The sequence below is a fragment of the Tachysurus fulvidraco genome, chromosome 4 (assembly GCF_022655615.1).
Source record: "Tachysurus fulvidraco isolate hzauxx_2018 chromosome 4, HZAU_PFXX_2.0, whole genome shotgun sequence".
NCBI classification, from domain to species: domain Eukaryota; kingdom Metazoa; phylum Chordata; class Actinopteri; order Siluriformes; family Bagridae; genus Tachysurus; species Tachysurus fulvidraco.
This window is the reverse complement of record NC_062521.1, coordinates 17,280,261-17,308,180: the sequence shown is the minus strand read 5'-3', so window position 1 is coordinate 17,308,180 and position 27,920 is coordinate 17,280,261. Positions and strand designations below refer to the sequence as shown.

Below are 27,920 nucleotides of genomic sequence, written 5' to 3'. Positions count from 1 at the left end.
AAACCCGACGCGGATTTACTTTTGTTCTCCTGAGATTGTTTTGCCGGGAGAGGTCGCCTGAAAACACAGGCAATTTTGGAAGAGCTCTTTTAGAATAGAAAAAGAACTCCTCCTAGCTTAGTTATGGAACAAACTCAGAGCGTGACACAAAAGTATGTGTTTTGTCGATGGAAAGCTGTGCTGTGAACGGCGTGTAGTTGTTTTGGTGGGATCCGGAGTTCTAGGGTTTTGTGTCCGACCACCACTGAGGTGAGCGTTCAGTATTCAGCATTCAGTATGTGTTCAGAATGTAAAACTACGTGTATGTATCTTTTTTTTTTCTGAAAGCACAAGAAATAAGTTAAATGTTATGTTTTTCTTTCGACTAAAACAAGGCTAGGTTTAGGATGAGTACAAAAGGTTGTGTGGACTGTGTGAGACAAGACAACAGCCCTTGTGCTATCACTAATATTAGATGATATTAGTTTACACATGTTTATTGCACTAATTTACCAACTGGTGTTTTGTATATTTAGTCTTTTTAAGTGTCGAACCAGCACCTGTTGTTGCACTAAAGCTGTCCAAAACCCTCCCTGATCATTTGGCCAATTGGTGAAATGCTGTGACACAAAGAAGCAGTGTGAAACACTTGTGTAACTAACTGAACACGTTCCTGTGATTAAAGCCTTCCTGTTTCACTTATTAATCCAAGATTGTTCATTTGTAAACAAGCCGATTGCCTAGTTGAGCGTCTCACATTAGTGTGTTGTTTGTTTTAATATTTGCTTAGTTGTCTTATCTGGATACAACTATCCATGATGATGAATTAGAGGAAAACCTTCCTTTGTCACTGATCTGGATCATGATGTAAACATTGAAAAGTTACCACTTTTTATCCTGCTATAATCTGAGCACTTTGGAAACCCTGCTTTTATAAATCTGATGAAAAACAGAGAGTCTGGGTGGAGTTAACAGGTTATGCGGAATCACATCCAGGGTTTTTTTTTAACGTTATTTTCTATTCACTGGACTGAACACATTTTTTTTCAAGTGCTGCTTAAAAACTACTTAGTTTTTTGTCAAAGAAATGGGCCTTAATTTCCTTTTAAACCATGATGTTTTAATGTAACACAGAATGTACCTTTCTGAGTAAAAGATACTCATGACATACTAAGACCAAAGGTACATAAGATGCAACCTGAGGTTATTATTCCAGCAACAAAGACTGGTACACTTAATACCCTTTATTGCATCAGCCTTATTAGTTGTCATAGATTAGTTATTAGGCGTGTTATAATAATAGTAATTGTAATAGTTACAGAACTATTAGACATCTGGACTGAGGCATTGATTAAAACGAATCAAGGCAACAATTATATAAAAAAAATAATATAATTTTTTATTATTATTAAAAAGTTACTATCAGGATGGTCAAGTTGTCCTCACAGTCTTTTATTCACTGTTAGTGTTTCAAAAACAGTGATAACAGCTGATAAATCCATGTTTTTCACCGAACCATTTAATATTTAATGCAGATGGTTGACAACAGTACAAGTATTCGGTTTTGAGTAACTGGAAATGTCACAATTTTTAAACATTTCTATGGGATGTTATGGATGTTAGTCAGGCTTAAATTAGAGTCTGTTCAAACAAGTATGACAAGTTGGCTTAAAGTGATGACTGCATGTGAAGGTGTTTATTCAAGTCAAGTCACCTTTATTGTCACATCACCATAGCACATGTGCCATGGTGAGTGAAATTCTTGGGAGCGAGCTCCAGAAATTGCAGAACCATTTACATACTGTAGTTAAGAAACAGAAATTAGAACAATTTACATACAGGTGAAAAATGTGCAAAATGCTTAGTACCAGGTGAAATGTGCAAATGTGGAAAAGATGCAATGTGCTCATGCATAGTTAGTACTAGACATATTTACAATGCACTACACATTATATACAGCATGTACTTATATACTGTATGTTAAGCATATACTTAAGCATATACTTAAACATGTTAAGGTGCAACAGACTGTACAGATACAGAAATGTCCTGTGGTACAGATAGCTTAATGTCAGATAGATTATTAAATAATTCAATTAAATTAAATGCAGTGTGTGTATAGTCCAGTGTGTATAAATGCAGTATGAATGCAGTGTGTGTGTAGTACAGTGTTGGAGTTAGAGTGCAGTGTGTATTCCAGGCAACTAAAACTGGACATTCACAAGTATATTGTACAAATAAAATAAAATATAAAATATCAGTTTTTATGACATGTTCTATGTTAATTGAGCTGGTTGTGTAATGTTAATTAAAATCTTTTATCGTGTAAGGTGTATTATTAACGCACTTGTTATTATCAAACCAGTTTAATTTAGGCCGCAGCTTTTCTTTTTAACTTTGGATTCCTCATTGTTGATTCAGCGTCAGCTGTAGGTTTCTTAGAGAACAATCATTACAAGTGTGATGTTTCTTCATGTTGCTTCTAATGGAACTACATGATCACAACCGGCAGATTAAACTGCCATAAAACAGAATACTGCGATAGTTTTTGAAATCAGGACATTTTTATGTGAAAAAAAAAATACGAAAAACTTTCAACATTCCACAGTTTTTGTTTTATTTATTTATTTATTTTTAGATTACAGTCTGCATTGTCCTTCTCTTAACGTTGGATTTGAAAGTATATTCCTCATAGTACAAAGATCTCTTTTATGGGTATTTATATTTGTAAGGAAGTAGAATGTGGTGCCTTGATAAAATTAGGTAGGCTCAAGTAAGATGTGGGTTATTTTGGTGTGTAAAAATATAAAATGATTAATGTTAGACGCTTGTATTTTAGAAAGAAGCACATTTCCTGTTGCTACAAATTGTTTTGCTTTACTTGCTGGAGCTCTCAACTTGTGTGAGCATTTTAACGATACTGGGGGCAGAAATCAGTAAATACAGTGCAGAAAATGCCTAAAAGTCAATAGCCAGCACCTGGAACTTAACATGCATGATACTGGGGCTTAGAATACCTGCTGTGTGTGGCATTTTGAAGTAGGCTTTAATGTGGAGTGAAGGTTTTTACAATTCATGTTCCAATTATTTGTAGTGACTTGACACAAATCTGCCCTGATACAGGTGGGATCAGTTTCCATGCCAGATCTTTGATCAGGAACATAGTCCAAATGCAAGTAAAAGAAGAATGGTACCTGGCTGTTTGCAATGTATTATAGGCTACTGTATAATTACACCACTACATGTGAATTGTTTCCTAACTTTGTGAATTGCTGAAGCTGTGTCTGGGAAATGTGTCTGTGGATGGGTGTAGCTGCCCACATCCTGTGGAGTGTTTGCCTTTGCTATACACCTCCTCACTTATTCCCATTCTCACTGCCAGTAGGTGCTCAAGAGCCTGATGCTACCATTAGAAGCCATAGAGATTTCACATAGTGCATTAGGGTATATGTTTTGGGGTAGATTTGTTTGTGTAGGTGTAAATCTGTGCCTAATTCCTCCCGTGCAAACTCATCTGACGTTCCCTAACCATAAGTATGCTGTATGTGGTTGCATCTATTTAAAGATTTGTATTCTTTTTGTTTGTCTTTTAGCGTAATTTCCTTTTTTTTCACACAGGGATCAGAAAGTGAAACCCAGAGTATTGTACATCATAAAGGAAGTTCCAGGTTTCATATGCGTTCTTTGTGGGCTAGCTGCAGTTTTTACAAGACATACATTTCTTGCAATGTCTGCCACTTCCTGTTTAGGATAGTGATGGAATCTCATTTTTAGCTGCTCCAGAAAGCCAACCCCCTGCTGACTCTTCTGACCACATCTCAAGTTTATTATATGGTGCAACTCTTGGATAGAAGGCTGTTTCTCAGCAGGATCTTAAGTAGAGAACGAACACAGTGAGAGATTTCATTAGCCAAAATCTGTGCCTAATAACCACTTTCCTCTTTCACTACACCACACCTACATTAATCACCTGAAGGCCTGACCAGAATAAGAATACGGAGTATTTACAGAATAATTTACTTCCTCACCGTGTTCCTCTTTGGAGCCTTCCCTTTGTGTGATTCTCTCTGACTATAATGTACATGCGAGCTTGTCCAGGCCTGCAGTGGGCTCATGTGAATATTAACTCCCTTATGTCATGAGCTTTGAATGAATGATGTTTCTTAAACGTCAAAGAGCAAGAAAACCCAAGCATAGGAGAACTGACATTGTTTGCAGGACTAGGCATTTAACACTGGATTAATGGTTAATGGTGTACAGATGGTTTTGTTTAGGAAGTTCTGAGGATTGTGAAATATAATTTAATGGAAATCATCAGGTTAATGTGAGAGCAGTTTTAGTAGGTTTATTCTTTTATGCCTTTTACACAAAAATACTTCAAAAATGGATCAGTAATTTCGGAGACAAGAACAACTCAACACCAAGTTTATAAACATTTCTTCACTTTGGGTATTTAGTTTTAGAGCTCAGCACACACTACCCACTCCTACGTAATGCTATCTAGATAAAGATAGAAAGTGTTTCATTTCTTTTTAATTTTGATGATGGAGCATAAAGCAGAAACAGAGCGGTCCTACATCAAATTGGCTGAGAATTGTGCAGCTTAGTGTGTGTGTGTTTGTGTGTGTGTTTGTGTGTGTGTTTTTGTGTGAGTGTTGGGTGTGTGTGTGTGTGTGTGTGTGTGTGTGTGTGTGTGTGTGTGTGTGTGTGTGTGTGTGTGTGTAAGTAAAGTAGATTAGTTAGTAGTTAAATTTAGTTTTCTGTTCATGAACTTCCTCTATGCTTCTTGCTAAAAAAATTTAATCACATGCTTGTTATAATCTGAGCACCAAATACATCTGAAACCTTTGATAAATATATGCAGTAAGAAGGCTTAATTCACTCAAATGTTTTTCCCCCAGAACAAAGTAAATGTATTTTTTATAATTTATTTATAACTAAACTTTCTACAAAGGTCACAAGTAGTTAATGAGTCAGTTTGACAAACGTGTCATCAAAGACATCTGTAGGCTGTGAACAAAGCTATAAAATACAGACCCAGTTGTCATGGACATATTATTTATTTAGCTATTTTAATTCTCCCATGTTAAATATAAATATATCTTTTTCACTTTTGGGGTAATCAGATTTTGAAATGCTATAATTTGATTGTGATTGACACATGCAAAAGGACAGCCTACGTCAGTTCAGGAAACCCTGTAAGTTTCATTATTGTATATGGTCAAAATTCTGCTTATGTGCAGGGTTTTTTCCAGACCTATTCCCAAAAGTGTACAGATATTTTACTGAAGTATTGCATTAATACCCAGAAAATGAATTTCATGAATTGACCATGGTTTGCTTAGTGTGTGCATCCTTGGTACATCTCTGATCCGAATTTAAAGACAAGTACAGTTTTGGGAGAAAAAATAATAATTATTGGCTACTTTTTTGTCGATTTGTGTTTCTAATGAAGTAAAGCCAGACAGTCAGTAGTTGTAGCTCTTCTGATTTCATCAAGAGGGTGTTTTTTTTCCATTATTCAACCCAGGAAATCTGATTCTTAACTCATTTCTGTTAAAAGCAAGTTCACAACAGATTTACTGATAGTGACATTTTTTATTTTGCTTGGAATATTCACTTGAAGCAACTCATTTATCAACCTCGGAAACAGCGGAGAATACACCTATTTATTTTTGCTTGCTCTCACAAACATGCGTGCCATCAGTGAGAAATATTTTCTCTGGCTTTTTGCATACCAGTCCAATCAGGTTTGTATTTCCTTCCAGCCCTCAGCAACCCATTTAGCAGAGTTATAACAAATAATGACAAACAGGGATCTTTTCTAAACGGAGCCTTTTTGGCCCAAATGTGTCATTCTTCAGAAAAACTGCACCTGCAAAAACATGCACACAAGGGTACACCCACAAAAATGTGCTTTTCATGGTATATGAGGAATTAAGAAAGGCTCATGTTTCTATATGTTTTTGATATGTTTATTAAAAACATGTCCTTTAATTGTCCGCTTTCCCAATTTCCGCTGAAAACCTTGCTGGTGCTGCCAGGGCAACTGCCATGGCCCTCTGTGATGCCTCTGCACCTGGCGTGTGTGTGGTGTGTGTGTGTGTGTGTGTGTGTGTGTGTGTGTGTGTGTGTGTGTGTGTGTGTGTGTGTGTGTGTGTGTGTGTGTGTGTTTGTGTGTGTGTTGGAAGAGTGTTTCTGAAGACAGAGCTACTCTGTGATTTGAAGCTCAGATGTGTCTTTGTGTTTCTGAACAGAGCCTTCCTTTGGCGTGCACACAAACCCAGACACTCTTACACGTTCACATGGCATGCAGTCTTTATTCTATTGTTCACGTAGAGTAACATGGCCCACAGGCACAGGGCTGGCTGACTGCAAGTTTTCTTTACTGACAATAATGTTACTTATAAAACTGTTTGAAATCTTTAATCTGATTGGTCAGAAGGTGTTGAGTGATTTTCTATAACAGTATAGTACTAAATGAAGTCCTGGCTAAAATTACACTTACAGGTTAATTAATGAATTCATTCTATTACTTTAATGTATTTCACAGGGACAAACTCTTCGCACCGCCTTAAGGCTAATACTAACCAAATAAACAAAAGACACAAAAAGACGTAAACTCATTGATACTCTGAAGCTTTTTGTAAGATATTTATTTAATGTTTATGTAAGGAGTGTGGACAGTTTATAACAGGCAGAAAATATTCTGATATATGTTGTACTGTGTGGTTTCTCTGTAGTATAAAAAGGTGTTGTTGTTTTTTTATTATTGTTTTATTAACTGGAAGAAAGAGGAAAGAAAGAGAGACTGGGAAGGGCTGACTGTTTATAACTGCCATGAAGTCATTGATAATAGGAACTAAGACTTTTTAACTATATTACAACTACAAGCAGTTACAAGTAGAATGTGTCATTTAATAATGTTCAAATGTTCATCACTGACATACTGCTGTGGTATAAGAGGAGTAAAACAATAATGATGTATCTACTTTCCTTGTTTATTACCTATTCTTTGACATTATTTTTAAGCATAATATTTTATGTCCAATGTCTTGCGTTTTACAGTTTAGGTTTTCTCTGTATTCCTATGTGTCTGTTCAGATGAAAGATGAAAGTTCTGAAAGATTTCTTGACTCCCACTGTGTTTCTGGTCCCTAATAACCCAAATAATGACTTTCTCCATGTTTATTCTGCCTGGGAGTTAAGAGGCCTTCCTGTTTACCTAACACTGAGGGAGGGGTTTGTGTGTGTATTTGTGTGTGTGTGTGTGTGTGTGTGTGTGTGTGTGTGTGTGTGTGTGTGTGTGTGTGTGTGTGTCTATGTGTGTGTGTGTGTGTGTGTGTGTGTGTGTGATCACACAGAACAAGTGGGTTCACCCCAGAATAAACAAAGGCTTTCCTCTCTTGATTCCTTTTTAGTTTATTTTGCATGTGTAATGTTTTACAAAAGAGGTTCAGACCTGTGTAATAAGAAAGAGATTAAGGTCATTAGGGTCATTGCTTTTTAGAAAATGCCATTAGGACAAGCTTTCCCCCATCATGCTACAGTATATTCCTGATACATGGCCACAATATTGAAAATGAGCCTCTGTTTTTGCTGGCTTTTATAGAATGAATGAGACAACAGGCAGCGTGGTTGCGTCTTTGACTGACTGCAGGTTCATACTAGATAATCAACTGTAGCTTGGAAGAGAAACCATGCAAAGGATTTAAAAGGGAAAGATCTGATCAATTGCAGAAAGTAAACAAGGGAGAAGGACTAAAAGATTGTATAAATGATTTGTCAAGAAAATTCTGGGGTTTTTTGAGCCGACAGTTACATCAAAAGTGAACCAAGACTTACAAAGAGAACATGACTTTTTATACAGTGTGGGGACCAAAACAACCCCAGTCACTCAACTCAAATAACAGTGTACTACCCCAAGAAAAAGACACATGGCGATTAAAGGAGTACAGAAAAACAAGATTGTTCTGTTTCTTTCGTTGACAATAACATTGAAAATCGCTGTTGTAAGAATTATAGGGGTGGTGTGACTTGTGCTAGAGGAACACAGGAGGTTGTTTTGCATATGTTGTACACAGCTGTGCTGGATCAAAGTCTTCAGAGCATCAGGATTTTAGGCATCTGGAAGTTGGAGAGTGAAGCTCATTCATCATTAACAAAGCCCATAAAAATCAGCATTTGGAATTTAGGTTGTTCAAAAGAGTTGTAGAATCTTGGACTCCTATTTCTGAGTCATTTGTCATGATGCTGGACTCAAAATATCAAGAGAGAGTCTTCATAGATTCTTGATAGTTTGACATCACAGGAGAGCAGAAAAAGTCATTTCAGTACAAACAGCGGTATATATACCTTAGATTAGATGTCTAGACATTTTGCTTCATGATGTCATGTCTGTACTGCTCTTTGCCAGGTTGCCAACTGGTGTAATAAAAGCTGTACATTCATAGGCTGTCTCATTTCACTGTCATTAGAATCAACAGGTTTTGAGCACTTCTCCATTTGCCCATCCTCACCACTTCAGTTTATTCAAATGGTATGACCTATTTCTTCTAGCCATCCCCCAGGCTTACATTCTCCACCTATTTTCAGCTTATTAAAAAGCACAACACAAGAGTCCAAAAGATTTTCTTTTATCCACAGAACACAAACTGCCTGTGGGAGATGATTCACAATGTATCACAACACACAGCAGCTTTTGAGGCACTATTTACAGGAAGTGGTGGAATGTAGGTGTGTATGTTTGGGGAAAGGGGGACATCAGCATGCATTCCATGCAGCAGACATTAAAGATGAAAGTGGAGATGCCTCTGCAGAAGTCATTTTTTTCTCAGGAGTATGAAAGCACAGACGTTTGTTAGAGCTCCATCTGATCTTCAAATCTCTGACCTGCCCTCCTGGAAGGAGTTGGAATTTCCTCAGATAAACGGTGTGTTTATGCTCCACAGAGCCCTGGCAGCAGCACACGTCAGATCAGGCAGAACGCCAACATGGCCGCAGACGCGTCGGTGAAGCCCTGCCAGATGGACCGCAGTGGCAGCTTCTTTAAGGTACCGGTATCTAGTGTATTTTACATCATTTTTCATGCTTTTGGATGCTTTAGTTAAAGTAGTTAACTAAGTTCTTCTGCTAATTAACTAAACAGAATCCACAAAGAACAATGCTGTTTGTAGTTTGGCTTGAAGCAGTCTGTTTAGTCTACTGTTCATGTTCTGCCTCCACCCTGGGGCTAAAGCCATAGAGAATATTTTAACTCTGAGATCAGGACCCTGCTGTGTCAGCTTTCATTCCATTAAACATATGTATACATATCCCAACTGGTCATTAATACATTTTGTTGAAAAAAAATGTTGAGAATGCTTGGATTTAAACCAGACTTATGCCATTATTCCCATGTGTCTTTGTTGAAAAGCTCCATTGCACTCCATTCCACAGCTGTCTGATTTTAGAGCTGGACAGAAATACACATGACTCACAGCTCACTTAGAGTTTGGTGTAAACCTCTGGAATGTTATTTTACCCACCTAAAGTACTTGAGTCTCAAATGTACTGTACTTTTTAGTAACTCTAGCGTATGGTTAAAAAGAGGCAAAATGCGTATTTTTGCGTAATATTTCATGGCCACATTTACTGAAGCCTTCAGTTCATGCTTCTTTTATTCTGAACCAAACCAGTGATGTAATCAGTGTTTGATGAAGGAAGTTTTACTCACTGACTTAAGTCTCTGGCTTTGTTTCATTTAAGAGTTGTGCTGCAGCCAAAGTCTTGAATAAATCATCCACGTACACTTATGAAGATTTTCTCTGATCATAGTGGATTTTTGTTAGGATTATGGACGTGAATGAACAACAGATTTTATTACCTCTTGTTTCCCAATGCAATTTAACAAAAGACAGAGTTGCTGTTACCGTGTTCAGTAGCAGGTGTTTTTATACATTTTTTTACTTTTTCTTCTTTTTATGGAGCATTTAGTTTGTTCTGTTTACACTTTCTTAAGCATCAGCTCAAAGTTAACAACATGTCAAGGAATATGTAGTTTCCTAGGGTCTGGGCTGCTATTTTGGATGCCCACAGAGTGCGTGACTAAATCATGGAGCTCATTACAGAGAAAGTTACTGAGAGCTATTTAGAAGAGTGTTTTGACCTTTTGAAAAGGCAGTAGTGCCAGTCTTCGGGTTGCCAGCCTCACAGGCATCATACTTTCCTTCTAAATCTCCTTAGAGCAGGCAAAAATATATACTGAGGGTTTTTTCCCTTGTTAAGCTTTGTTAAATTCAAAATCCTGGACCAATGGACCCTGCCTAGCAGCTTTCCCATGGATGTTTTATTCATTTAATGTTTTGGAGACTTCTTCACATCCCCTGTCCTGTCTTTTTCATTATATAAAGTCTGTTTATTAGATTACTTGTAAATGATACCATTCTCTTTGACTGACATTAGCCCTGAGGAATGTGCTGCATTTAATCTTAAATCTGTCTTTCAGAGTTTATCAGTTTCCTCTTAATAGTCTTTACTTCTCAGATCCCATTTCCTATGTACTGTATAAATAACCTATTATTACCAGTACCCCTGATTTTGGATCACAACCTGATGTGTAGATTCTGGCCCTGACATGTTTCTGCCATATAGTGTATGTGCGTGTGTCTGTTGCTCAATAACATTTTAATTAAATAAAAGCTTATTTAATAGTTTTTCAATGAGATAAATTGATTTTTTTGGAGAGCACTCTTGTTGAAAGAACTCACTCTTGTTTTTTTGTCGTTGGGGTCGTTATACACAACCGTATAGAGGCTATGTGGGTTATTTTTTGGCTGTCAGTGCACAAGAGACTGGGGTGTAATTGTGGTTTGCTGACTAGGGTTGTGAGGTAAGACAAATATCTACAGAGTCTAATTGAAATTTGCTGGCTCAGAAAAACTAAAACGCAAGGGAAAGTGCTTTTATGTTCCATAGATTTAACAAATTACTTAAATGTTCAGTTTTAAAATATTTGGAAGTTCAAATGTAAGACAGTGTTTTCATAGTCTGGACTCTGACTTTCAGGACTTGGATCTAAAGAGAGTGATGAAATGCTGCCCCCTGTTGGTACAGAACAGAATTGTCCTTCTGTCCAAGATATTAACAAAGTCATTCCTAATTGTTCCACTATGAAATCTTTTTTTGTTAAGTGCTTCAAAAACGATTTTTTTTTCTATTACAATGTGAGTACAAGAAAGTACGGCATAAACGTAAACAATTGTTTAATATGCCTACATTTCTGTCCAGAATTTGCCATGCCTGGCTTCAGACAGATCAGTTCGTTAAGATCAGCTGCTATAACTGAGATGGAGCAATGATAGAAGAAATAATCACACTGCACAGTGCAATGATGCACAGAGTGCTACATAATACATTGTTTCATATCCATGTTGACCAAAATTTTCAAAGAGTTTTTTTTTTGTTTTTTTTTAAAAAAAAATTCACGGTTATTAATGCGACATGGCAAGTCTGTTGCTAACAAAATACAACCAAATACATGTTTTTACTTTGTATAGCTGAGCTCAAAATCAATGAAATGATCAAACATCTAATTTTCCACAACACTTACATTATAGTCTTAAGCAAACTTTAATTTCTCCTTTGCTTAATGCAAGGAATTATTATTAATTATTGAATTATGAATTATTAATCCAAGTCACTGATTTGGTGACGTGATTTACACTTACCTTAATAGAGCTAAATGTTTGCATTAGGGCTCTCAACGTTTACACGTTAACGCATGCGATTAATACAAAATCCTTATCGTGGTAAAATAATTTAATGCAAATAGCGAAAATAGACAAAAATTCCCGAAACACGCAAAGATGCGTCATTAACATAATTTGCATCACGCAGATGATATCGGACATCTGAAATGTATCACTCTTAGCAATGGCGCAAGCATCAGTAACTCTGGTATGTGGAAATTTCTCTTTTAAAAGAAAATAGGATGGCACTCTGGATAAACACAAAGTTGTGTGCATACACTGTAAAGGAGAACCGACCTACCTTCCAAGCTCATCGAGTTTAAAATATCATTTAAATGCAAAACACATCGCAAGTTCTACTAGCAAACTGACCCACACTGGATCAATGTATACGGCATGTGAGTAGACAAACATCAGGGTTATGTCTTAGCACCTGGTTAAATGCCGACTAGAAAAATAAGCTTCTGTGTCTTCTGTTGTAGTTTGGCAAGCTGGACATTTAAATTGCATTGAGATTAAAACTGTTCCGATGGTTCGCATAACTGGATATAGGGATTTTGTGAAATGTTGTCAAAAATAAACATGTTCATGTTGAACAAAATAAATAGGGTATGTTTAATTTCACTATAAGTGTGTGAATAATCACAGTTAATCTCACAAAAAGAGTGTGATTATTTACATTAATTAAAAAATGTAACATATTGACAGCCCTAGTTTGTATATATTCTGGATATTCAGTCATCTGTAGTGTGTTTTTTTTTATTCATCCTTAGGTTCTGTTTTCTTTGAATCTGGGCTCAGTGTGAATAAAAGAGAAGTAGCTCTGGATGGGGTTCAGAGGAGCAGTGACTCATGTCTGAGTCTGCAAAAATAATTCTGTTGCATGCACGCACAAGTGCTCGAGAGCATGTTACAGGTCTTTAACACTGCTGTGTTTGTGTCTCTCTGTAGCTGATAGACACATTTTCCACTGAGATCTTAGAGCTGAAGCAGGAGATGGTTCAAACAGCTAGAGAGCCAGACACAAAGCTCTTACAAGGGTGAGTCCTCTTGCTTTAATTTTCTAAATCTTTTTCACTCTCTTTCTTTTCTTCTCTAATGTTCTTTCACTTTGTCCCACTCTCTTACACTCTTACTCCCTTGAATTCTCATATATACTTATATGTGTGACCTAAGAAGTTGTGGCTTTACTATTCTCATTAACTGAGATTTGTGAGAAAAGTTTCTTTAAAAAAAAAAAAAAAAAAAAAACAACAACAACAAACAAATACAGCCAAAAGAGTAGCTTTTAATTACTGCAGTTAAGGTTAGTATGAATAGTATGAGTTATCTGCCAGTGGATGGTACTCACAAAGATAAAGTTAGAAAGAAATGTGTGTGTGTGTGTGTGTGTGTGTGTGTGTGTGTGTGTGTGTGTGTGTGTGTGTGTGTGTGTGTGTGTGTGTGGTATATGAGTTTAAATGTTCATATATAAGCTATTTTTTGTTTTTATTTATATGTCTTTGTGATTTTTGTTTTCATTGTGCAATGCTATGAAATTGTTGTCCACTTGGGGGTGCATTTTCCTCTTACCTCCTCAGCATAGTTGGTTACGCAATACTTTATTGAATATGTTCGATTTGCAGTGAAACATCTGATCCTTTGCAGGTCATGATATATATTCTGACATAGATTTTGTTAAAAAAAATTTACTAATATATTCATAATGTATTTGGCCTGGTTTAGATGCTAATTTTCTTTTATAATATTGACTCTGCAACTAGATAGACTTAGTGTCTGGAGGCAGAACAACAACAGAGCTTTGATATGCTGATTCATGAGGCTGGTCTGAGCAGTTTCCAGCCATGCTATTCAAGCACATCTGCACTACACATTTATATTTTTCTCTGTTGTAGATAATCTATTATTAACAAGTGATTAAACTGAATAGAGAAAACATAAAAATATTCAGCAGTGATTTTTCCATTGACAGACATTTGTATGAATTTTATTGTCTCTGCAGACTGGAGGGGGAGGTGAGTGGTCTGTTCCTGCAGTCAACAGTCTGCGCAGGTGCAGCAGGGGTCCGGGACTCAGGCTATGACTCTCTACGCCGACGCATGAGTGTGCTGGACAGAATAACACACACACACCCAGTCTGGCTTTTACTAACACTAAGTGATGAAGAAGCCAAACGCATCCTGCAGCCTCAGCAACCAGGGGTAAGTGTATATATATATATACATTCATGGAGTATATTTATAATTTATTTCTGTTTAGTCTCATTAGTACTGTTTAATGTGCTTTCTATTGTGAAACTATGCATCTTTATTAACATTTTCATGGCATTTTTTGTTATCATTATAATAATTTTCACTTATTATAATGTTCATCCTATTTATGATTGTTATGTTAGCAGCAAGTCTTTGGGATCGTTTATTCCTACTGGTTCTATACCTGTATAAGTACTGTCTAATTATAAAAACATAAAGTCAGACATAAACACATTGATGTAAGATGTTCTTTATTTGTAAGCTTTAGCTTACTCTTGAGTTAGCTTTGCTGGTACATGAAGCCTTATGAAGTTTTGTCATGTCTCATTGCAACCTGTTGGAGTATTATTGGAGTAGCATGACTACTGGCATATTACACTTGGACTAATGAACTCCAAGCTGTTTGAGTTACTGGCTGTTGAGTTACTAGATGTTTGGTTAAAAATGGCTTTTACGAGCTGAAATGTAATAAATGGCCTGCCAGATTTGAGGTCAGATTTGAGTTTTAAATAGCATATTGAACAATTTGCTGATGACTGCTGATTATGCTCTCAGAGCCAGAGCTAAGTTCATGACATTGCATTGCGCAAACCTGACTTGAGTGACATTTCAAATCTTAATCACACACACAATGCCACTGCACAATGTTGAACATTAGTGTGTAATGTTTGTCTTCTGTCTCATGTCCTGGTTCTCTGTGTATGTGATGTTTACAGATATTTCTGGTGAGAAGGTCCTCTAAACTCCAAAAAAAGGTGATTTCCCTGCGTATGGACACAGACAGTTCTCCGGTCACTGTGAGGGACTTCCCTGTCACAGAGAGCCAGTACAGTGAGTTCCACACCATACCAAATAACTATGTACATCTCCTTTCTTATTTTCACTTCCTTCTGCCTACCACTGTCTGCCAACTGGTTTTACCTGTCTATTTTGGCCTTTTATTTATCCACAGTTTTTCCCTGAATATTACAGACTCTGTGTGTGAGGTAGATTTAGTTATGTAGCTTAGAGCTCTCACAGTGTGTGCTGTCAGTGCTTTATAGATTCCTGGTTGTTGTTTTTTCCCAGTTGTTTTTAAACTAATCTGTTTTCCAGCAGCGTTACTGGCAGGTATTTGTCTGGAATGCAGTTACAGTTTTTTGGCCGTTAATGTTAAGATGTTTTTTCAATAAACTTGTATTATTGTACATTTATTGTATTAATAATCTGACTGGTCACATTCTGCTAGCAACTTTATTATAAAGCTGTTAAGGCATTCATAAGGCATTCTCACAAGATATTTAAAATAAGATTAACATTTGGCTTGGTCATTGCTAAAACCAATCATTTTCCATCTTCTGGTGTGAAAATTTCAGTCTGTTCTTTGACAACTGGTACTTTTTATTAAAGCTGAACAATAGGGATAATGACATTTCCACAATAAGTTGCTGCCAGTTAGCTCATCTGTTTTGCATTAAACCCAAATGTGGTTCCTTCCCTCAACTTGTCCCATATTCCTCTAGCAAAGGGAGGTACTTATGCATACGTGGACTTTCCCAGAAGAGCGAACACAAACCTTTCCTGCTCCACTGTCCATTACTACTGCTAGTGGTGTTAAATTCTTATGTGTATGTATGTATGCATTTCAGCCTTCTCCTTGGAAGGGTCAGGGATCAGCTTCGCCGATCTCTTTCGACTGGTGGCTTTTTGCTGTATAAGCAGGTAAGAGGATCTGCAACACTAAACAATAGACAAAAAAGCCTTGCTGCAAGTTCTATTAAGTTCTATTGAGATTGAGTGAACAGTATAAATTGTAGTGTTTTATGGAAACACATTTTCAGGCACATGCGCATGTTGTAAATATTGTGTTTAAGTTTGCTTAATGATTACATTTATTCACAATAAAAATAACAGGAACTTAGTTGCCTAAACCTATGTATCGTGTTACAAAATTATATCAGATCCACAGCCCTCTGATCCAAATTTTCCTCAAATCTGACTGAAGCCTTTGTGTCAATCTGCTTTCTACTGTGAACTCTTTAACCTGGTTAGCGGCTGCTGCTTTTGTCTTTTTTTTTTCTTTTTCTTTTTTTTCTTCTGATTGCCCAAACCAAAAAAAGGTTGTTAGACTAGATTGCTGTCTTATCTCGTCCAGTCTGTGCCAGCTTTATGAAACTACAAATCCAAAAGAATGTACTTAAATAAATCAATGAATATGCTTCCTTGTTTATGCTGAATTGTTTGTGTTATCCTGCTTTGCAAGTTTATTGTACCATGCAACCCTTATTATACCCTGTGGTGCATTTCTGCATGGTTTCCCTGCCTTCTCTTTGTCAGTGTCACACAGTAGACAAACACAAGCCTCTGTATGTCATCCTTTTCACATGCTAAGATTCACATCCAGAGCCCCAAATATTTGTCTCTCTTTATTTTACCCTTAAGAGCAGAGTTTCCATAATGTTTTAAGTACATTCAATTAATACACTTTAGCCCTTATTGCCTCTTAATTGTGCTTCTTTTCTGTAGGGATGTTCTCCCATTTACACTGAAGCTTCCTGAGGTGATCTCTGCTGCAAAAACTACTTCTGACCTTGAAGAAGTAGCCAAGTTAGGAATAGGTAAGCAGCCTTTATCTTTAACCTTCACTTCTTATTTTATTACTCAAACATCTATGAGTATGCCTTCCTATGAAGCCTTGTGGCCCATTCAAAAGGGTATAGTTCTGTGACTATGATTGCATTGTAAATAAACTGAAAAGACCTCATTTATGTATAAACCCAGCTGATAAACCTCAGAAGAGTTTGTCTGTGGGGGCTGAAGCTGGCTTGGTCGTAATTACAATGAGCTGTCTGTAAGTGGCTAAGGACTGGTGCTGGTTGAGCGCACTATTGCTTTGAGGCAGTTCAGTTAACTTATGAATTTCCTAATAACTATCATCTGATCATCACTCATCAGCCTACGGGCTGTACGTGATAGATTTTATAGAATCAGATTTTGTTATATAACAAGCAAAATATGTTTATATGCCTATATTTACTCAAATTTCATATTCCTTTCAGGTACATAATCCAAGTTATTTATGAAAACAGCATCAGGTTAAAACAGCAAATGTTTCTCATGTGGGTGACAATTACGATGACATCACTTATTGGAAGTTGTCTAAGAGAAGTTTGTTCCCTATGTCTGTGGGCTGTCACACATTATTCAAAGACATAAAACATAACAGGATGTAATTGTACACTTCACTTGACGTATACCTTGTAACTTGTTTCTGTAACTCTGGTGGTTTCATAAAGACTTTTGTGCAAAGGAAAGAGATCCTATTACCACCAAAAAAGTATCAGGAAAGAGAAGGCATATTGTTTGCTAGATAAAGGAAGACTCTTGGTACTTGATACAGAAAATAGAAGCTTTGAAGTGCCATTTTAAGACACACTGTGTGCATGTGCAGATAGTGTAGAGTAATAGAGTACTGTAGTATACAAACCGGTACCGGAAATTTTTATTCTGGGCTCACTGCCAAAATGGGCCCCACCTACAGGCCGTGAGGAAATTTAGACTTTAGGTGGTGGCCGTCAGGCTTTAGAAACTTTCAGGGGGAACCGAGGACACAGAGGGGAAAAACACAGAGGAAAAAAGCAAAGTGATAAATACAGGAAAAACACATAGTGGAAGATAAATACCTGAATTTATTGTGAGCCTATTGAGCAAGCATTAATGTATTCAATGCTAGAGATTTAAGCACTTATGTACGTCGCTCTGGATAAGGGCGTCTGCCAAATGCTGTAAATGTAAATGTAAATTTATGACAGTTTTATTAATTGGCATCAAGAATGAGAGGAATAAAGACTAGAAGAAATACAGTGATTGCATGTGAGATACAACCACACATAACACCTAGGTGTTTCACTTATAAGGAACTGATAAATGATTCAACCTGTTTCACCTATAGCTTTAGAGCGTTAAGTGGAAATTTAGTTCCCAGTAAAGTGGAAGTGGTTTTCATACTCCGTATTATCATCTAGAGTGAGTGGAATTCATTTGAAGGGGTGGGCTTTAGAATGAACGTGTGAGTGAGGGAAAAGTGGGACGAGAGAGCAGCAGCGTTTGTGCTCCTCCCACCAACTCTTCAGCAACATGACTCATACCATTCAGTATGTGTGTGACCCGCACTCCTGTTTCCACACGCTGAATTGGAGCTATGAGATATAGATGTTTTTAATCCTACCCTCTGAAAGAAGCATAGGCAAGTCGAGTTTTACTTAATTCCTGTAAGTGTTTGTTTTGGTCCTTATATTGTTATGACTAACATGTTTTCGTCTCTGTTAATTACTGCTTTAACTTTGGTCAGTCTTTGGTCGGCTTTTCCTGTTTGCACTGTGGGATAGTTGTGTTTGTTTCTGAGAAGCATGTGTGTGTGTGTGTGTGTGTGTGTGTGTGTGTGTGTGTGTGTGTGTGTGTGTGTGTGTGTGTGTGTGTGTGAGTGTTGATTATTGTCCGATTCATTTGTTTTTACTCAATTTTGACTTAATAGTATTTTCAGATATAATGATTATTATCAAGAAAGTAAATGGTTCCTTTATGAGTAAATGAGAAAAACAGCCTTTTTTATCTTTTATTTTATCTTTTATTTATTTATTTTTGTTCTTAACCTTTGTTTTATACGACATGACATTGTGGCTTTTGGCTCTTTTCATTTCCTATAGGATTCTGGAACTCTAACTTGTGTCAAAACAAGACGAGCTCTGCGACTGATGGATCGGCTGTCCAGCAGAGAGTGAAGCAGGCGGGGAAGAGGATATCCCTTGGAGACGATCTGCCACCTGTCCCACGTACCCGATCCCCGTCCCAGCTGGAGTGCAGTCAGTCAAACGGGGCACTGTGCTTCATTAACCCCCTCTTCCTACAGACACATCGCTCTGAACCTGCTTCCAAGGAAACTGTCACCTCAGCAGCATCAGGACAACACTGTGCACTTTCACCCAGCAGCAGCTCCTCTACTCAGGGCAAAAGCCAATCAAGGCCTCAAAGCATCGTTCTTCGATACATCAGCAGAGAACACAGCAGTGGTGAAAATAAAGAAAAACGTCTGTCCCTCTCCCCTCCACCACGACCACCCCCACCGCGCACCATCCCACGTAGACCAGACATTCCAGTCAAGCAGAAGAGCATGCCTGAGACTGGTGTTAGCTGGATCAAAATACCCCAGGAGAAAACTGGCCTCCTGGGGCGCCTGAGTTCCTCAATTAGCTCTCTCTCACTCTCATCCTCACCCCCCAAGAAGATCAGCTCACCCATCCCTGTGCCCTCTTGCCGTGGAAAAAGAGCCCCCAGCATTCCTGATGCAGAGGCTCAGCTCTGTCACCTGGCACTGGAGGACCAGATCATTGAGAAGGCAGTGTCTCAGAGCCTGGCCAAGCAGGCATTAAGGAACGCAGGCACAGACAGCAGAAACCCAGCAGAGGAGGGTAGCCCTGTAGGGCAAGAGAGACTCAGTGACATTAGCATATCCACCTCCTCCTCTGACTCTCTGGACTACACTCATGGCTTCACACTGCCAGCAGCAGCCAGCCCCTCTCGAGCTGACAGTAGCTTGGAGGAGGAGGACGAAGAGGAGGAAGATGATGGCGTCGGTGTTGAGAGTGATCTGGAGTTAAGTATGGAGCCGCCATTCAAGCCCAAGAAGCATCACAGCGCTGGTACGTTTGTGTTGCAGCGGGCACTCAAAGGACATCTGCGTAAGGTCAGCGGCGTCTTTAACTCGCTCATGACACCTGAGAAAAGAGCAGTCAAGCGGATTGTAGAACAGTCCCAGAACAAACGCACCTACTTTGGCTGCCTGGTGCAGGACTACATGAGTTTCATGCAGGAGAATTGCAGCTGCCATGAATCAGGCCTTGAGCTGCTACAGACTGTCCGTCAGTTTATGACTCAAATGAAATCCTACCTGCTGCAGAGCTCTGAGCTCAACCCACCCATTGAGTCTCTCATTCCAGAGGACCAAATTGGTAAGGGCACTTTATATCCACTCCAACATTTCCCTAACGGCTATATCAGACTTTTACTGTCAGTCTGTCTTGTGGGCAAAACTGTATTCATCTGCTAGTAAGATACTGGTAATGTCAGAGTATATATGTTAAGTAAACATTTTGTTTTCTTTTTGATCTTGAATTGGGTTTCTCCCTGCAAATATATCAGGCTGTTATTGTTAAATTCTGTCAGCATTCCTAAAGATGTCTAAACCTTTGCTATGTGAAACAGTGAAGTGACATACGGCTAAGTACGGTGACCCATACACAGAATTTGTTCTGTCCATGCGTTCTCTGCACACACACAGCAATGAACACACACAACGTGAACACACACCCGGAGCAGTGGGCAGCCATTTGTGCTGCGGCGCCCAGGGAGCAGTTGGGGGGGTTCGATGCCTTGCTCACGGGCACCTCAGTTGTGAACCCACAACCTTCGGGTTACAAGTCAGACTCTCTAACCATTAGGCCAGGACTGCCCCCATTAGGCCACGACTGCCCCCATTAGGCCACGACTGCCCCCATTAGGCCACAACTGCCTAATATGTGTTTTCTCATGCACCGGAAGGATCGAGATTTGATCAAATTGCTTGAGCAAAGTTAATCTAGTTCATATATAAAGATGACTAGACATAGTTCTAAAATGTTTAAATGCCATAATGAGTTAATAGAACAGAACTCACTGAATCAGTGATTATTTCCCTTTAGTGTTAACAGACAATGATCCGTTGCAGAATAGATGATGATGAGGCTTATATTACAGTTGTTACAAGCTGGAAGCGTCTGATGTGGATGTTAAATCTTTAAAAATTGGCAGTGATGTTTTTCCACCTTATAAGTATAGAACCTTTCGGTGGAATTCGAAGGTGCAAATGCAGTTTTTGTTTATTGAGTGACTGAATCCAATATCACTAACTGTCACATAGCGCCACTAAGTCATTTACAAGTCCTGATACGAGCACATGCACCTGCTGGGAAGTTTTCACCTGTCCGGAATGTCTGGTTTCGTATGACTCATCTTCCATTAAATGTGTGTGCTCATAATGCAGGTCCCAACACAACTGCATGTGTTCTGTTTGTATAGTAGGTTTCAGTAAATGAGCTGTGTTGCAACAGTCTGACAGTATATTCCTGTGAATGCAGACAATTCTTTTCCATTATGTATTGTTTTTTCTGTATAATAACCTTTATCTGTTCATCAGATCATTGTCAGTGTTGCGTAAGAGGTAGGCCAGGGGTAGGGATATAGTCCATAATATTCATTTTTTCTTGTTTTGTGTTCTAACTTGTTTTGAGTTCCACTGGAACACTGTGTAATCCAGTTCCGTTTCTCTCAGCACATAAACAGCCAGCTCTGTGCTTCGATAAATGTGTTTCAGTCCAGATGTTTTGCTCAAAATTCTCCAGCCAAGTGGGCCAGTGTCTCCTGCCCCCTTCAGTCTCTCCACCAATCTCTGCTAGCGCTTTTGAGGCAGCCCCTCTCACTTGTTGGACTGTGACCTATTAGTAAATGGGTAGGTGGATGTAAGTTGAGAATGTAGTAAAACGAGACAACCGGACATTTGTTTTCTGTTTAAGGACTTTGTACTCATTACAATTTTATTCAGTACATCACAGCATAAACAATGCATGTGTGTCGTCAAGGATTTTTCATGTGCACAAGTACAGGCAATTAACCTAGGCTTCACAGATTGAACAGAACTCGTGTCAAGTGACTGACTAGTCAAGCTGTCTCCTCTCCAAGGTCTATTTTAAGTTGGGAGAGATAAAGTGTTCGTATCTGTTTATTTAGCTCACTTCTTGTTGATAGTATGTAACAACTATCTTGCTCTTAAGATGCCACAGGAAACCCTGTATCCTGTTTGGCTGGCAATGTTTTGAGGACTTTCCCAAATGTAGAACCTAGAATAGAAACTGAAGTACGTGGGGTAAAGATCTTTTTGGAATGAATTGAAGGTGTATCTCAAGGAACTGTAGATTCACACAAACATCAGGGGAATTTTGTACAGTGTGCTGGATAATGACGCAACTTGTGGCCATATTTCAATATGTTGGCCTGTTTTGTTGGCTGTGTTTTTGTGTGGGAGGCATCAGTGGATTCACTTCTCTTCTCTCTAAGCCTGTGTCTTGTTTTTCTGCTCTGTGGAGCTCGGTTGAAGGGGTGGGGGTTGTTGTTGCGGTGAAAGTTTGCATGCACGAGAAGATGGCCTCCCAGACTTGGGCTGGCCTTGACCGATTACTTCTCCTAGTCTGCGTTCTTATTCTGTGAGATCTGTAACTGTACTTGCATAACAAGACTGTTCTCCTAAAGCAAAATTAGTATCTAAATTACAATTTTATTTCTGTAGGAAGAATAAAAATGTTAATCAGTTCCTTGCATTTTCAAGATGATAAAAAATCTGGCCACCTTGACTGATTATTACTTGTAGACATTAAAAATGAACTGAATGAAAATTTCCTTAGGCACACAAGTGTTGTGTTTAGTTGTGTTAAGAGCTTGTTGAATTCCTGCTCTGTGAGGTAGATGGAGCAAATTGAACACATATGGAGTGGCACTATTATTTGCTGCTCCAAGCTTTTGGCTTCATGAGTACCTACCATTTATAGTATATAAAAAGTATGTATATGGAGCTGTATGGTTTTTTTTTTATCTGTTTCTATTCCCCTCGTAACCAACAAACAGTGCATTCACTGTGTATGCCTCAGGCACAGACAACAGGGAAGTGCACAAGCACTATAAAATGTCAGGTTACAGTTAGGATTTGGAGTGTTCAGTGCAAGCCTATCAACTAAAGTTGATCAACATTACATGAATAATGAATACATTTTAGAAATGTCAGAGACTTGATTTAAATTCATTAAAATGAATGCTGTGGTGTTCTGGGAGACTGTGTATGCCTTCTGTTAATTATCATATTTGTCTAATCATCATTGCAACTAGAGCATCTGTTGAATGCATACATTTTAATTCATTTAAAATTATGCTTATTATAAAAGAGGTGGAGTGTGTGTGTGTGCGTGTGCGTGTGCGTGTGTGTGTGTGTGTGTGCGCGTGTGTGTGTGCGCGTGTGCGTGTGTGTGTGTTCATTTTCCTCACTGGATTTCTCAGCTACTTAATACACTTGGGTTAATCCACAACTTATTCCATTGTTTTTCTTTTCATGTCTTAAAGGTTATTTGTACACGTAAGGAATTAAAACAGATTACTGCACCTTTAAGTAAAGCTCTTTTTTTTATAAAATGTTTTAAATGAGAGTTTTTTTAATGGCCCAGCAATGCCTACTGTAGCAAACATGCATGAAATACAATTTGAGTAACCTAATGTACATTCCGTATCAATTAATATACATATATTAATATGTCTTTCCTTATATTACAAAGTTATTGGCATCACAGACATGACATCATTTTGATTCTCTTTAAAGGAGAAAGAGAGAGAGGAAACATCACATGTCTGAAATCTGACCAAGAAACCTTTACTTCCCTAGTGAATAAGCGAACACTTAAGCAGACTGCAGCACATTTTGCTTCACAGTCAGCATTCCTGGTCACCTGAGTAGGCAGTTACACATTAAATTCTGCTACTAGAGCTTTGTGGTTAAATTTCCAGTGCGTTATTACAACCTTTTGTAATATAGTCATGAGCTTTGAAAGAGCTTTGCACAATCAGAAAGCGTCTACTGGAATTGTTTTAATGCACGGCTAAACTTTTCTGTGAAATGTTTTGGAGAATAAACTGGAAATATTGAATGAATGTATTCCCCTTTCCTGAAAAGGGAAATATAATATTAGCTCTGTGGGAGGTCTCAGTCTTTATATATTTACAGCCACATCTATTTCTGTTTGCAACACTTCTAAATACAGCTAGAGTCATATCGATATAGTGTGTGTGTAATAATACTCTTTTCATGTACGTGGGAGAATGCGTGAAACATCCTTTTACTTAACTCTGCATAGCTGCAGCAGGTTATTTTCACTAACAATTGGCACATGTGTGTACTGGCCATTTCTGACCAACTCCTTCTTACCCCCCTCAGATCAGGTACTTGAGAAGGCCATGCACAAGTGCATCCTAAAGCCTCTGAAGCCTGTGGTGGAAGCAGCTCTACACTGCTTCCAGGTGAGGAGTGGAGTCTGGCAGCAGCTGAAGGAGAACCTGGCTCTGGCCAAAACCAAGCAGCCACAAGAGATGGGTGTAGATGGAGCCATCCCACCAGACCATGTGGCCATAGAGAAGATTCGTCATAAGTTCCACAATATGAGCAAGATGTACTCGCCTGAGAAAAAAGTGTCACTGCTGCTCCGTGTCTGCAAGCTCATTTACACAATCATGGAAGATAATTCGGGTAAGCAATAGTATAAAAGGATTACAACCCTTTTTTTTTTCAAGGAGTTTTATCATGGTTTTAATATGGTGTGTGGTTTTAGGGCGAATGTATGGTGCTGATGACTTCTTACCCATGTTGACGTATGCGTTGGCTCAATGTGACATGCCTGAGCTGGACACAGAGATTCAGTACATGATGGAGCTACTGGATCCCTCTCTGCTGCATGGAGAAGGTACCTCACTCATTCACTTTTGATTCATAAGCAAGACGTCACATCCAAAAAGCACTGTTTAGACATTGTACTGTAGCTAAACTGAACAATTCAGAAATGTTAACATTAGAATTGTCCCTCCTTTGTAGGTGGATACTACTTGACTAGTGCATATGGAGCCATGTCTCTCATTAAAAACTTCCAGGAAGAGCAGGCTGCGCGGGTGCTGAGTTCAGAAACACGCAACACACTACACCAGTGGCACCGCAGACGCACAGCTCAGCGCAGCACACCATCCCTGGACGACTTTCAGGTGACAAGTTTACCACATACTATCCATGACTCATGTCCTAATTGTAAGCCAGGGTCAAATTTTATTGTTTGTGTTTGGGAGCGATTTGTTTTTATGAACAGCACTTACTGACTCACTTCCCAGAAAATGCATTTACTGTAGATGCAAAAAAAGAAGCTTTGAAGTTATGTGATGTTTGACAAACTAAAGGTGGTCAATGCATCAAAAATATCATGTCACTATCCTAAATTAATGATTTACCATAGAATTCTCAGCAGAAAGGCCACCTAAATGAAACACATCTGCAAACTTATGTGACCTTGCATTCAAGGTATGGAAGTGGGTCAGCTAAAGTGATTTAATTACAGTTACAGTTCACTCAAACAGTAATGTAAGCCATAGGTTTAGAAATGGAACAGCATATAAGTTAAACTGGGTTTTTACTCTTTTATTATTATATTCATATTTACGTCCATTTGGCAGACACCCAGTTTATCTCATACAACTGAGCAACTTGGCAGTTTGGTGGTCCTGGGAATCAAACTCACACCCTTCCAATGTATTATAATAGTAGTAAAAATGGACAAATTATGATAAATTATGCCACAATATGTCACAATGTTGTTTTTTTTATAAGATTTTAAAAGTTTTTAGTTTTTACTCTGAACACAGATTATTAGATAAAATCATAATTGGATCAAATTTTGTACTGTTTTGAATCTTTTTTAGATATCTTATAGCTTTTCCTCCCTGTCAGTGTTAAATAATCCATTTCTGTTCCCATTAAATGAAAGAATTATCTCATTGTTTAATGTAACATTACTGTAATTCCATTATGATGCATACTATATCATATATCATAGAGATATTTAGAGTATTGTGATATTTTCCAAAATCTAACCAAATCTGATTATGTCTATATGTTTTTTACCATAAATATCAAACAAAAATGTAAATATCAACAAAATGTATTTTTATATATAGTAATTTATTAGGATTTGGTTACAAATCAGCTATTTGTCTTGCTATTCGGAAACCTAATGTATTTTGTGTGTGTGTGTGTGTGTAGAACTACCTAAGAGTTGCACTCCAGGAACCAGACAGTGGTTGTACAGCTAAAACTCTGCAGGTGCGACCGTACGCCACCACAGAGGAGGTGTGTCAGTTATGTGCTGAAAAGTTCAAGGTGCATGACCCTGAAGATCATGCCCTGTTCCTGCTGACAGAGGAGAGCACACAGCAGCTAGCTCCAGACACACACCCACAGAAGATCAAAGCAGAGCTGCACAGTCGCCCACAGATTCAGCCGTTTTACTTCGTCTACCGCCGAATCCAGAACCTCAACCTCACTGCTTCAGCAGATGAAATCAATGGGACATTGGAGTCTGTCTGAGATTGAAGCCTGTGTGTCATGCATTTCCTCTGTTACCTAATTGCTGCACGTTTTTTTTTAACGGCACCACAGAGCCAACTGTGTTTTGGAAATGTTTGCAACGGAAACGGAAAATGATTTTGGGCCCTGAGGAAAGAAGGAAGGAAGGATGTGTCTGACAGATGCTGCATTTTCAGCTCTTCTTTGGCTTTTTTAATCTTTTGGGAACTGGAACGTGAGCATCACATTTGAGGAAGCTACTGTTGTGTTGTATACAATAAAAAAAATGGCCTTAGTCAAGAGAGCTGGTGGGAGGGTTCAGTACGAACATGCATTTTTTTTGTAATGGAGCGAGGCCTGATTAAAAGCTGTTTAAATATGTTCTGTGCTGAGGATTTTCTATAGTGCTTAAGTATAATGCAGTGTTCTACATGACTGCTCTTTTTTAAAGGGCAAAATGTACTGGATATGTTTTAAATAGCTGTTAATGCTCACATGGTGGCTGGCTTCAGGAAGCTAGCTCATAGTCTGTCATGTCGTGTAATTTGAGCACCTCCTTTGCCAAGGACATGGAGGAATAGATATCTATATCCGACTTTACACTTTGAATTTTTTTATACCGAAGAAACTGTTAACATTTTTAAAACTGTTTTATGCAGTTGCTGGTAAACTGCTTTCTTATATATATGAAAAATTGTTAGTATAATGCATGCATTTGTTGATTATGAATATCAACTGAGAACCAGGCACTGTTGCCAGTGATGTTTTATTATGCGTATTGGTATTAATAAAATTATATGCATCAGCCCTGGTAGTCAGTCAGTCAGTAGTCCACAAATATGTTGTTTATATGCTCCCATCCATGTTAATTTATCAAACATTTTTGCAATGAGCATATATAAATAAAACCTTGAATCCACATTGTAGAGAATCTGTACTACTGACAAGCTAAATGCTTGTGTGTGAATAATTCTGAGCTGCATATCAGTAGTTTGTGGTCTTTGCTGGCAAGTTTCTGAAAGTGTACAGTGTTACAGGAAGGTTGTTTGTACATGAGCAGGTTACAGGAGTAGAATGTAATGTTCAGCAGAGAAATCAGGAAGGATGAGCTAGAAGGAAATAAGAGAAAGTAATTTAATTCGTTGAAAGAACATCTCAAGTTTTGGAGTTTATACAATTTACTGTAAATTCTGATCAGGAAATAACTATATTTTATATCATAAGTATATGCCTAACTACCAAGTGTGTGACTTCCTGCTAAAGTGCTGTGCATTTTTATGTCTGGACATCAATGTTAAAAATGTTAAAGACTGATAAGCAGGCTGACTGGAAAAATGAGATCAGATCAGTGCAATGCGCTAACCCCTGTAGCATTGACAGAAACACATCATGGCTGTCAGGAAAAACACAAGCCATGATGTTAAATTTCCTTTTTTTTTTTAAGTTTGAATATGTCATGTAAATGTGACTTCTAACTACATATTTTAAGGTTGATAAGTATATATTTATATGTTATCTGTGCAGGGATTATCACAGATTTTTATTTTATTTTTTTCGGGGGGAATAAAAATTCTTAATTCAAATGTGTTATATTGGAAATGTTTCACTACTAGCACTCCCATAAGTGTAAGTTCTGTATGTGGCATTTATTCATGAATAATACTATTTTGCACACAATAAAACAAGAATATATACATTTCTGTTCATCTTTATTTATTCAATAATTTATTTATTTTTTTCTTGTTCAAG

At 38.0% G+C, this 27,920-nt stretch overlaps 1 protein-coding gene across 1 annotated transcript; it reads left to right on the top strand.

Moving 5' to 3' along the window:
* The first annotated feature begins 2 nt into the window (after nucleotides 1-2).
* On the top strand, nucleotides 3-27,867 carry rin2a (Ras and Rab interactor 2a). Its single transcript, XM_027136279.2, has 12 exons — nucleotides 3-249; nucleotides 8,931-9,032; nucleotides 12,660-12,748; nucleotides 13,711-13,909; nucleotides 14,677-14,791; nucleotides 15,589-15,661; nucleotides 16,466-16,557; nucleotides 18,646-19,947; nucleotides 24,006-24,314; nucleotides 24,397-24,528; nucleotides 24,657-24,820; nucleotides 25,869-27,867. The coding sequence occupies exons 2-12, from the start codon at nucleotides 8,973-8,975 to the stop codon at nucleotides 26,190-26,192; spliced, it is 2,859 nt and encodes a 952-aa protein (XP_026992080.1). The 5' UTR covers nucleotides 3-249; nucleotides 8,931-8,972; the 3' UTR covers nucleotides 26,193-27,867.
* Nucleotides 27,868-27,920: the final 53 nt, after the last annotated feature.

Coding starts and splice junctions, on each gene's coding strand:
- rin2a (XM_027136279.2), top strand. CDS start 8,973: ATGGCCGCAGACGCGTCGGTGAAGCCCTGCCAGATGGACCGCAGTGGC. Junction 9,033..12,659: donor GCAGTGGCAGCTTCTTTAAG/GTACCGGTATCT, acceptor GTCTCTCTGTAG/CTGATAGACACATTTTCCAC. Junction 12,749..13,710: donor GACACAAAGCTCTTACAAGG/GTGAGTCCTCTT, acceptor TTGTCTCTGCAG/ACTGGAGGGGGAGGTGAGTG.